This window comes from Dasypus novemcinctus, chromosome 6, assembly GCF_030445035.2.
Source record: "Dasypus novemcinctus isolate mDasNov1 chromosome 6, mDasNov1.1.hap2, whole genome shotgun sequence".
NCBI lineage: Eukaryota > Metazoa > Chordata > Mammalia > Cingulata > Dasypodidae > Dasypus > Dasypus novemcinctus.
The window spans coordinates 37,844,606-37,856,977 of NC_080678.1; the positions used below are offsets into that span (position 1 = coordinate 37,844,606).

The 12,372-nt window shown below is 39.7% G+C and overlaps 1 protein-coding gene across 1 annotated transcript in view; it reads right to left on the reverse strand.

Moving 5' to 3' along the window:
- Positions 1-12,372, reverse strand: part of ARL3 (ARF like GTPase 3) — a 38,038-nt gene that overhangs the window by 8,442 nt on the left and 17,224 nt on the right. Inside the window, exons 4-5 of the mRNA XM_004478846.4 lie at positions 4,821-4,871; positions 3,108-3,293 (exon numbers count right to left, since the gene is read on the reverse strand). Coding sequence (XP_004478903.1) covers positions 3,108-3,293; positions 4,821-4,871 — 237 coding nt within the window. The remainder of the gene's footprint in view (positions 1-3,107; positions 3,294-4,820; positions 4,872-12,372) is intronic.

The window sequence follows — 12,372 nt, forward strand, 5'->3', positions numbered from 1 at the left end:
AGGAACTTTACTAATTATCACAGTATCCATCATGCCTGAAAGTGAACCAAAAATAATGAGATATTATGGACATTTTTCTGGTGAAATTTTTCATGTTTTAGGAATACTTTATACCTTAATTAATAAGAATCCTTAAAGTCTTGCACTTCACCTAGGTAAGGCAAGAAAGGAATTCCATTTCAGTGATTCTTTTTAAGGTGAAAACCAAGAAACTGGCTGAGAGTACAAGAGTTTAGGTGAGAAGCATTACCTGCAGGAGGGGCATGGTCAATTAGTGCCTTACAATGAAAAGCATTTCCAGAGAAAAACTCCATGACCTTTCTCCAGTCCCCAAAGGTTACCATTAAAGGACAATAGACAGCAGATTCCCTTCTTAATTAACATTTTTATTAAATAACCCATTTCAAATAATGGTTAAATTCTCTAAATTTATATCATTCTATTAACCATAACCTAATCTCATTAACCTTGAAATCCCAGTCTTAACTACCCAATTCTATACACGATGGTACTATCTACTAAACTAATTAATTGACCTTCAAACTATTTCTCCTCCATATAAAATCATCTTTTTTTTTTGCTCATAATTCTTTGTTGAATCTCTCCTGATATCATTTCCTGTGAAGTTAGTTGTTGAAGGTCCCTGATCTGAGAACTTTCTTATGAAAATCAAACCAGACTTACTATTCTTATTTTATTCAAATTGGTTGATTTCAAAGCTCTCTAACTGCCTGATCGCTCACTGCCTCTTTTTTGGCCTAAAGATCCTATGACTTGAAAAGCACTGCATTTCTATGGTGGCAACTTGCCCAGTTCATAGAGCTCTATCCTTGTCATCTCAGTGGGGTGGGGTGGGGGTTGGGAAGAAAATGATATGAGCTCCCTCAACTAGCCGGGGCTTCGCTGAAGCAATGCCCTTGACTTTAATGCCACCTTTCTAAATACTGATTCTAGATAACTCTAGTCCTTTTCTATATCCCTAAGACTGGCTGTAGAAACAACAGCCTCACTGTTAATTCCTGTTTAGCATTTTCTTCCTTTCAACATTTTGGCCAAGTGAAAAAAGATTACAGAGCTGTCAATTTCTATTTTCTTATGAATATGCACCCAAATTGTGTTTATTTTCTTTAGCTTCACATTTTATAGCCCCCAGCCTCAAGATGTTGTCTATATTCTACGTCTGTGTTCAAGCCATTTGGAGAGGCAGAGTTCTCTTGCTGAAGTGGTTTGTAGAAACCCCTCCTGGGCCTCATCCTTAAACAAAATAACCTTAGGTTTCATCAATACCATCATATATACCATTGGAGGGAAATACTTTGGGCAAAACTTAATAATTTTTTAAAACTGGCTATAACCAGAGAAGGCTAAATAAAATTATCATAGTTTACTTATTCAGCAACATCCTGGGTTGCAGTATGCTTGCTGGACTGATTTGTAATTTAAACTGGAACATGCAGTAACTCAAAGCCTGATAGATATATAATCACATATGTAATTGTGATTGTATAGGGGAGACTCTATAAGAACATAACTATTTTTAGTAGTTAGTTCCTCTGTGAAATGGTATTAGAAGGGAGGAAAAAGAACTTTTCACTTTTTAACTTTATATACTTTTCTATGACTAACAGTGATAATATAAGACTTATATATAAGAATCTGGAAAGGACGAAGAGAAGGAAATAAATAAGGCTTAAAACAAAAACAATAGCAACCAAAAACCCAAACCCCCACAACTCTCCCAAACCTAAACATCATGGAGACCCACAGAGCTCCAGAATCCATTTTGTGGATGTAGACACGGTATTCTCTTAACTAGTTACGGGTCCCATAACACACACTAGTGCACAAAGTGCACCCTCCTGAGGGTGCAGGCATTGAAGATCTGGAGGAGGATGCTTGTCCTGTGCTGACTGGTCTGCCCTTAGATCTGGAGGCCAAGCACGAAGGGAGACCTAGGTGGCTTGTGTAACAAAAAAAGAAGTAAACCAGATGGAACAACTGAGAGAGATCTACGAAGTGATTATTTGCTTGAGATAAAAGCTGTCAGGCAGTTTTAAGACAAATCAGTGTCAAATGTCTTAGGAAGGAGAGAAGAAGAATATTAGAAGGGAAATGGAAAGAGACTACAGGACAATGATGAAGAATCAAGTCTCAGGCTCATATTGCACTGTGCCAAGTTCAGAAAAAAGCAAACTAGTCATGCCATTAGAGACACGTGCCATATGGCAATGAGGGAAGATATAATTTCTTTAGACATTGTTAATCCCCCACAGCATCTTACAGCAGTACTGTCTGGTTCTCACAGCACTGTCACATCCCTGGCAGGTATACCAGATGTCTAAAATGAGGCATGTGATACAGGTTTAGGGCTATGGAATAAAGTAGCCTAGAGAAATGACTTCATAATGTCAAATGATTTGAGGCTGCCTGGTAGGAAGACTGAAATTGTTTATCATTCTTTGAGGATATGGCCTCTCAGGTATCTGGGATACAAACATCTTCTTACTTAAATTAATATCAAATGGGGTGAGGTGGGGTTTGGGTGGTGGCTCTTCTTCCAGTACACAGTACATCAGTACAAAGCAGGGGTTTTGTGTCAGCAGAAACCTTCTGTTGGGAAATCAACCCAAAGTAGCAGGAAACAGACACTAACCCTTAGGGAAAGGGAGATAACCAATAGAAAAAACAAAAATACTTCCAAGATAACTAGTGTCCAGGATTATGGACAGCTCCTCACCTTGACAGTACAAGTATTTAGCTCCCGCAATATTAGATACAACACAAAAGTCCAACTCAATCACCAAAGAATCCTAGAGTTAGAAAGGATTTTGAGGACTGTTCCAACCTCTTACCCAACAGGGAAAGTTCATTGCCTGTGTGGGATGGTTTATCCATGGCTTTCCTGGAACAGTCTATAATATCAGATTGATTGTTAAGGAGACAAGAACCAAACTCCTCCATGGCCTTCACATCCTGGAATAGTTTATCTGCCAATCAAAGGCTATTTGTTTGGTATCTTTTTCTATTAGATCAGCACAACCAATGAGACAGACCACCTAGGTTGGCTGCTATGTTGCCATGTGACCAAGCTTTCCTCGTAATCTCACCTGCACGCCCTCTCCCGTGAGAGCTGAGCAAGACTGGATCTGCCAGACTCGGTCGCGAATAGTATGCAAGTTCAGTCCTTCTGCAATTTCAGAAGCAGGGGCTGCCGTGAGCAAATCCTGCTTATTAGCAAAGATGAGCACTGGCACACAACTTAGCTTTTCTTCCTCCAGTAATTCAGCTAGTTCCTGGATCATTTTAGAACATTTGGGGAAGGGTGGAGAGGAAAGGATGAAAATCTATATTTAACTATGTATCTAGAATTAGGAAAAACAAAACAGTTAAATTAATTGACTAGCAACTTTCAAGGGCAGTGGTTGGTTCTCAGACTTCATGCTGTGGAAAAATCCCTTGGTAGATTCCTGATGCTAACTTTGAAAAGGCTGAGCTAGGGACCAGGAATCTGCATTTTAACAAGCTCCCTAGATAATTCTGCTATAGTAATTCACAGGTCACACTTTGAGAAACACTGTTCAAAGGAGAATACAAGTAACTGGTTAAAGATTCAAAATTTACTCAAGGTTTATAACCTTTAAATAATTTTCAAGGCATAGATATAAATGCATAATTTTAAACGAATATGACAATTGCTTTAGAGATTGATTCTGTTTTAACAATCTCTGCCTACAAAACATGCATACACATACATTACATTTTGTCAAACTTACATCCTAAAATACCTGTATTATTTCATTTGGCAAGGTCCCTGGTTTTTAGGGTACAGGTTGGGATTTAAATTGTATGTTGATTCTATCTGAAAGAAGAACCTGAGAGAGTATAAATACTTACCTAAATGAGAAGTCCCACTTCTCGCTCATTAAACCCACATTTTTGCTAGGTCAAATGCTTGGACTCTCAAAGAGAACTGGATGGTGCAAGGGTCAGATGATAATATATGATACCTTTCACCTCCATTCTGTGTTTAGCATTGGTTCACACAAGTGATGAAACAGAAATCATTAGGGTATGGAAGATAGATGGGAGTCTGAAGAGTTCTTAACCTAATTTCCAGGAAAAAAGGAACACAAACATGAGGACTGCTACCTTTGGAAGGCCACCTGTGGTAGTTTAGGACATAGGCCAAGGACTCCGTAATGAGATCTAAACATGCTTCTCCAGAGAGGTCCATTCTACTCCTTGCTTCTTCTCTCAGTGTACCATGGTCTGGGTAAAATGGTCTATGCCCATTGCTTCTCTATTTAAAAATTGTGAACACTGTAGATCACCACATGGTGGAATCCTGTTGGCATGTACTCTGCACTTGAAGCCATATTTGGGTCAAGGTATACCTTATCTTCTGGCTTGAAAACAAGAGTAGCTTAGTCTTGGCCTACAACATTTCATCCCATCCCCTTGAATTTGTCAAAGTTACCACTGGATCAATTAAATTTATACTGAAAAATGTAAATAGAGATGAAAAGGGAATTGTTCCTTTGCGATCATTTCTAGGCAGCCTGGGATGAAAGCCTGAAGAGCTTTTAGGCATGGTGCTAAGTTCCATTTGCTTATATCTTATTTAATTTAATTAAAGCTAAGACGTTTTAATCAAAAAATTGTTTAAAGGACTCTTATCTAATTTCTTTTAAGACAACTGGTATTTTTGCCTGCTTGCCAGGCGGTTAAGTAAAAATACATCCCTCACTCTCACACATTTACAAGGTAGATTAATGAATATCCAGTTATCTGGGAACTATCTCGACAGAAGAATTATTTACCTGACCCGTCTCTTCAAATCTTTTTCTGTCTGCACTGTCGATTACATATATCTGTAAAGGAAAAGAAGGTTACTTCAATACACAGATCCAGAAAAAGACAGGGCTACTTCAATGAAAGGAGCAGGTGATCTCACATCAGCAGATTTCAGATTAGTGCAGCATACAGAAATTGTGCTGGCAACTCTAAGCTCATCTATGGAAGCAAAATAGATAAACAAATAAATAAATGAATGAATGAAATGGGGATATCTAGAAAACACTTCCAGCAAAATTCCAAAGACTAGGAAGTTAGAAAAGCCAAGGTAGGATAAAAACAGTATATGTAATGGCACTTGATGTGTCATGAAACATTTTTACTAGGTTTATTCTTTTATTCTTCACTAAACTCTATGAGATAGATTTCACTATTTTCCCATTTTGTACATAAATAAACAAAAGCCCAAAAAAGTAACTTGACAAGTTACATCTGATAAATGGGATTCAAACTCAGGCATACCTGACAGGAAAGTCCAGAGTGCCCTTAATCACTCTGCTCTGCTGCTTCCCAAATTGTCAGAATGGAAGGGATGTTGTTTAGAGGCATTTATAGGCCTATAGTAGATTCCTCGAACATTATCACTCTGAAAGCACATGAGCATCATCAACTATAAACTGACATCAGGCTCTGAGCCAGAAAACACAGTGATCCCCTTTCCACTCCTACCAACACCGGCTGCTTAGAGGTTAAGATCAAATATTGGAAATAGCAAGGGCTTAGGCTTTGCCAGAAGAGAAGCCCAGAAATCCACTGTAAATTACAAATCCCAAGCTTTCTCCTCCATCCCTGAATTTTATTTACTGTATAAATACCACCCTATAATAATAAAAAGAGACAGAAGGTTAAGAGAAAAAAAAAAAAAAATCACCTAGAGCTACAGCACCCAAACACATGAACTGTTTTAATTTCTTATGGAAAGTTCCCTCCTAGTCCTTCACATGAAAATTTTAAAAAGAAAATTAGGGATACAGTTTTATAGTGTGAATTTTAAAAAAATTTCATGATGTATTAAGTGTTTTTTCTAGTTGCTAATCTTAAAAATTACCAAATTTTCAAACTTCCTTTAAAGAATTTAAAATTGTTATTTAACGGTATAATGGGAAAACTTTCTTTTTAAAAGAGCACCTTCAACTTAAAATGAAAACAAAAACAATCCTCAACTTTCATCTTACATGTGTTAAGTTAGTAACCTAGATACACTGCAATGAAAAAAGACATTTCTGTGAGCTAGTCAAATTACATTGTACTTTGAAAACTGGCTCTCTTCAGAAACAAAAACCAATTAAAATTCCTTTGCTCAATGCTCTATCATTTAGAGTCACTAGGGCTAACTATCATACCAGAAACCAAGATTTGCCTTTAGTCTAAAAAATACCCTATCCCCCTTCCTGTGTTTCTTGTGTTTCTTTCAGGGAGAATCATAGGAGAGGAAGGATGAATGTATCTGGTCTGAGTAATTTTCTGTGGCTTTATCATTATGTTGTTACTATTACTCTGACTCCATGTCAAAACAGGAATTAATGGTCTCTGCACTTCAGACATACAAAATCCGATGCTGACTGCCTGATAAGTCATTATGCTGAGTACAGTGGCAGCCAAGTTTTCTAACAGTAGGGCTAAAGTTTTAAATGTAGAGGGCATAATAGGAAAACAGAAGTAGTAAGGGAGGAGAATGCAATGGGAGCATGAACCTCAACATAAAAGAATTATTAATTAATTAGCATTATTTGGAGGTCCACAGTAGATTAGGATGATCTTCTCTCAAGCAACAGTCCCAGAAGATGTGAGGCAAGAAGGATGAGCTCAGATCGATAACTGAGAGAGTGCTTTGGGTGCAGAAGGCAGCCTGGAGGCTGCAATCTGGCCACTAAACAAGAAAGGAAATACAGAGTAGGACAAAGATGTGCTAGGAGCAAAGGGTTTGAGTAAGAAGGTAAGGGTAGAAAAGAGGAGGCTATATCAAGGCTGCAAATATAATTAAAGATACAGTTAGGGGAAGCAGACTTGGCCCAATGGTTAGGGCGACCGCCTACCACATGGAAGGTCTGCCGGTCAAACCCTGGGCCTCCTTGATCGGTGTGGAGCTGGCCCATGTGCAGTGATGATGTGTGCAAGGAGTGCCGTGCCATGCAGGGGTGTCCCCCGTGTAGAGGATTCCCACGCGCAAGGAGTGCGCCCTGTAAGGAGAGCCACCCAGCGTGAAAGAAAGCACAGCCTGCCCAGGAATGGCACCGCACACATGGAGAGCTGACACAGCAAGATGACGCAACCAAAAGAAACACAGATTCCCGGTGCTGCTGAGAAGGAGAGAAGTGGTCACAGAGGAACACACAGTGGATGGACACAGAGAGCAGACAGCACGGCGGGGGCAGGGGGGATAAATAAAAAATAAATCTTAAAAAAAAAAAGATACAGTTAGGAAATTGATGATGAAAAACAATTTGGAGTGAGGATGCAGATAAACTGGATTCTTTGTGCATTGCTGGTGGGAAAGTAAAATGGTACAGCCACTGTGGAAAACAGCTTGGTGGTTCCTTAAGACAGTTGAACATAAAATTCCCACATGACCTGGTGTATTGGTTTCTAGACTGCTAAAACAAATACATACAATAAGTTGGCTTAACAACAAGAAATTACTGGCTCACAGTTTCAGAGGCTAGAGGGCTTGCTTCCTCCTGTGGTTGGGATATTCTTGCTGGCCAGCAATCTTTGGAGGTCCTTGGTTTTTCTGTCACATGGAAATGCCCATGGTGGTGCCTTCTCTTGTCTCTTCTGGGTTCTACCAACTTCCAGCTGCTGGCTGTTTCCTGTGGCTTCCTTCTGCATCCAGTTTGCTTTGTTCATAAGGACTTCAGTCATATTGGATTAAGGCCCACCATCATTCAGTTTGGCTATACCTTATTGAGTAACATCTTTAAAGGATGTTACAGGATCTACAGGACCAGGGGTTGGGACCTGAACATGGCTTTTGTGGGGGCATGATTCAATCCCCAATACCTGGCAATCCCACTTTTAGGTATAAACCCAAAATAATTGAAAATAGGAACACAAACAGACACTTGCACACCAATATTTATAGCAGCAATATTCACAACAGCCAAAAGTGGAAGCAACCCAATTGCCCAGCGACAGATGAATGATTAAATAAAATGTGGCATATATCGACAATGAAATAGTATTCAGTCATAAAAAGGAATGATGTTCTAATATTTGCTGCAACATGGATGAACCCTAAAAACATTATGCTAAGTGAAATAAGCCCAACACAAAAGGATAAACATTGTATGATTCCACTAAACAGAAATATCTAGGATAAGTAAATTCATAGAGACAGAAAGTAGATTACAGGTTACTAGATGCTGGAGGAAGGAAGAAATGGGGAGTTTTTACTTAATGGGTACAGAGTTAAAATTTGGGATGATGAAAATGTTTTGGTAATGGATGGTGGTGATGGCTGCACAACATTGATTAATGCCTCTGAATTGTACATTTAAAAATGGTTGACATGACAACTTTGTTAAAATTATTATGTTATCACAATAAATATTAAAAGAGAAGAAAAGAAAAACACAGACAGTTGGGAAAGGATGAGGAAAAAAGAAAAGAAGACCAGCCAAACACCAGAACATTCAGAGGCTGAGGGTCAATGGAAGAAAGCTTTAATTTTTACTAGTAATTACTTGCTATTTATTGCTTCGGTATGAAATTCCACAGGAAACATTTCCATTAAAAGATTCAAAAGGAGGATTTTCCTAAACTATTCAAAATTTTCTTCTAAAGTGACATTTTTCTAAAGTAACCTTTAAAATTTTTGAAAATTACTACACAATAATTCCAGGAGGAAGTCTTTAAAACAATTGTTCCATTTATTACTTAAGGAAAAGGCTTTAACAGTTTGAGATTATTTTTGTGAGTCCCCAAAAGAGAAAGATTATGTTTGTAAACTAATCTAGTCTAATGGGCATGATACCCTTTGATTATACTGGATTCAGTTGAGGGGCCCTTGATTAAATCACCTGTTAAGATTAAGGCATGACTCAGGTTGAGTCCCCACCCTTTGGAGTGCTGATATAAATAGACAATCACTTAAGAAGACACAAGGGAAGAGAGTACTCTGTCATTTTTGATCCTGGGTCCCTGGGAAGAGAGATGAGCCATTTGCCTGACAGTTTGTGGCTGATCTTGCGAAGAAGGCCGAGACTGATACAGGAAGCCCTGAGGGAGGAGCCCTACCCAGGACATCCTACTTCCACATGTGGCAACTGACTCTGGTGAGAAAGCAAATTTGAGTTGGGCTCTTTAGGGTCTTGTAAGTTTTTACACCCAATAAATACCCTTTATGAAAGCCAACACATTTCTGGTACTTTGCATGAGCACCCCTTTGGCAGACTAATATACAGACCAAGTGAAAAAGTCATAAGCACAGACTAGTCTCTAGTGATCCTGCACATCTGTTTTTCTGCAGTAGTACACTCTCCTTCTGGTCACCCCTTTCCCCAGGCTTCCCCAGTTTTTGTACAAGTATCTGTTTTTGTCTTCTTCTGGACAAGAGCAATTTTCAGGAAAGGATAGCCTTTTATCTTTTTTAAAAATTTAAATCTAACTTAATCATATTAAAAGTTTTAAAAATTAAAAAGAATCCCCAGTCAATCAAAAATTTTCTGGTCTTTAGCCATAAAGTACCAGATAAAGTTCAGCATTTATTGTACTTTGGATTTATTTCAAAACAGAATGGGCCTTAATAAATCAAGTATTAAAATCTGTTCTAAAATAAGGTTATAATCATGGTGCTCAGAATGATGCTTTAAGCAAAGCCAATTCACATCTTCCTGAGCAACTGCTTTGAAATTCTTATTTAGTTGTGGGAGGGAGAAGTAGGGAAAACGATTTTTTTCCTTGATGGAAGTTCAGCCAACTCTTGCTTATCCAGGGAATGATTATTCAGTGTATGAATGGAGGGCTCTTTTGTTTTCTCCCCTTGTTGCTTCTGCTCCTCCTCCCCCCCTGCTGCCACCTTTTGGCCATTTTCTTGCTCCTAAGCTTTTCTCCACCAGAGGGTAGACAGAGACAAGAAGAGATGACACTAAAAAAGTGTGTCGTTTTATTGATCGCTTGAGTGAAAGTTTGGGAGGGGACTGAAACTAATGACAAATGTTTCTAGATGACTTGTAGATTTCACCTATTTGTGCTCTTTCTATCCCCTAGTAGTACTGATGCTCAAGAGTGAGCGTGCAATGTGAGGGGATACACGAGATGGTTATCTTAAGTTGGGGTGCTTGAGATCTGGCTCTTTTGATGTCTTATACTTTGGAAATGGAAAGATGACAAAGTTACTTTGTTTAAATAATATTAAATTTAAAAACAAACTTATAATAATAAAGTAAATGGAGTTTAGCCATAACATGTATATACCTTGTATAAAAAGAGTACTATGGACATTTATCTGTTAAAAAGGCTATTACCACTTTCTGGCCTAAAGAGAAACAAAAGAAGCCCCTTCCTCTCCCTTCTACCACACCTCAAGTTTTATTTCTTAGTCAGCTCCCCCGAATAAAGCTGAAGTCGGATGTTCTCAATGTCATCTTCCCTGAGAATAATCTTGCACTTTTATTTTTTAAATTATTATACTAGACTCCCTGTTCTCACGTATATCTAATTTTGACATTCCTTAATCTTTTTTAAAAAAGATTTATTTATTTATTTCCCCCCCCACCCCCCGCCCCATTGTCTGCTCTCTGTGTTTATTCGCTGTGTGTTCTTCTATGTCTGCTTATATTCTCATTAGGTGGCTCTGGGACCCAATCCTGGGACCTTCCAGAGTGGGAGAGAGGGGATCATTCTCTTGTGCCACCTCAGGTCCCTGATCTACAGTGTCTCTTATTGTCTCTCCTCTGTGTCTCTCATTTTTTTTTTTAAGATTTATTTCTCTCCTCTTCCCCCCTCACCCCAGTTGTCTGTTCTCTGTGTCTCTTTGCTGCATCTTCTTTGCCCACTTCTGTTGTTGTCAGCGGCATGGGAATCTGTGTTTCTTTTTGTTGCATCATCTTGTTGTGTCAGCTCTCCGTGTGTGTCACGCCATTCCTGGGCAGGCTGCACTTTCTTTCATGCTGGGCGGCTCTCCTTATGGGGCGCACTCCTTGCGCGAGGGGCTCCCCTACACAGGGGACACCCCTGTGTGGCATGACACTCCTTGCACGCATCAGCACTGTGCATGGGCCAGGTCCACATGGGTCAAGGAGGCCCGGGGTTTGAACCGTGGACCTCCCATGTGGTAGACAGACGCCCTAACCACTGGGCCAAGTCCGCCGCCTGTGTCTCTTTTTGTTGCGTCATCTTGCTGCGCCAGCTCTCCATGTGGGCCAGCACTCCTGCGCGGGGTAGTACTCTGTGCAGGCCAGCACTCGTGCGGGCCAGCTTGCCACACAGGCCAGCTTGCCTTCACCAGGAGGCTGCAGGAATTGAACCCTGGACCTCCAATATGGTAGACAGGAGCCCAATTGCTCGAGCCACATCTGCTTTCCAATTTTGCACTTTTAGGAGTTGTCTTAACTCTTTTAAATGACTAGGGATCATTTAATGCTCTAAAGCAGGGGTTGGCAAACTTTTTCTATAAAGGGTCAAGTAGTAAATATTTTATGCTTTGTGGCCCATACTATCTCTTTTGTAACTATTCAACTCTGCCGTTGTAGTGTGAAAGCAACCATGGACAATACATAAACAAATGGACATGCGTGTGTGCCAAAAGAACTTAATTTATGGACACTGAAATTTGAATTTCATATACTTTCCATTTATCATGTAATGTTCCTTTATTTTTTTTTTTTGAGATACCAGGGCTGGGGACTGAACCCATATATGGGAAGCCACTGAGCCACGTTGGCTTCCCTGAGTTGGTTTTCTCATTTGCTTGCTTGGTTTTGTTTTTTGGAAGCACTGGGGACAGAACCTAGGAACTCCCATGTGGGAAGCAGGTGCTCAATCACTTGAACCACATCTGCTACCTCATACTCTTTTTGTATTCATTTTTTTTCAACCATTTAAAAGTGTAAAAATTGGGAAGTGGATGTGGCTCAGGTGACTGGGCTCCTACCTACCACACACAAGGTCACTGGTTCAGATCCCAGTGCCTCCTAAAGAAGACAGTGAGCTGGCTGGCACCATGGGCAGGCATAGCAAGCTGACACAATAATAGACACAAGAAGAAAAGAACATAACGGGAGACACAACAAAGCAGGGAGCAGAGTTTCCCATTGCCTCCTAAAGAAGACAGTGAGTTGACACGATAGGCAGGTGCACAGAGTTGACACAATAAGATGATGCAACAAGAGATGTGGCAAGGAAAAACAGAATGAGAGACACAACAAAGCAGAGAGCAAAAGTGGCTCAAGCGATTAGAGACCTCCCTTCCACAGTGGAGGTCCTGGGTTAGGCTTCTGGTGCCCCCTAAAGAAACAAGATGAACAGATTCAGCAAGTGAAAACCAACAAGGAGGTGGAGAGAAATAAATAATAAAAT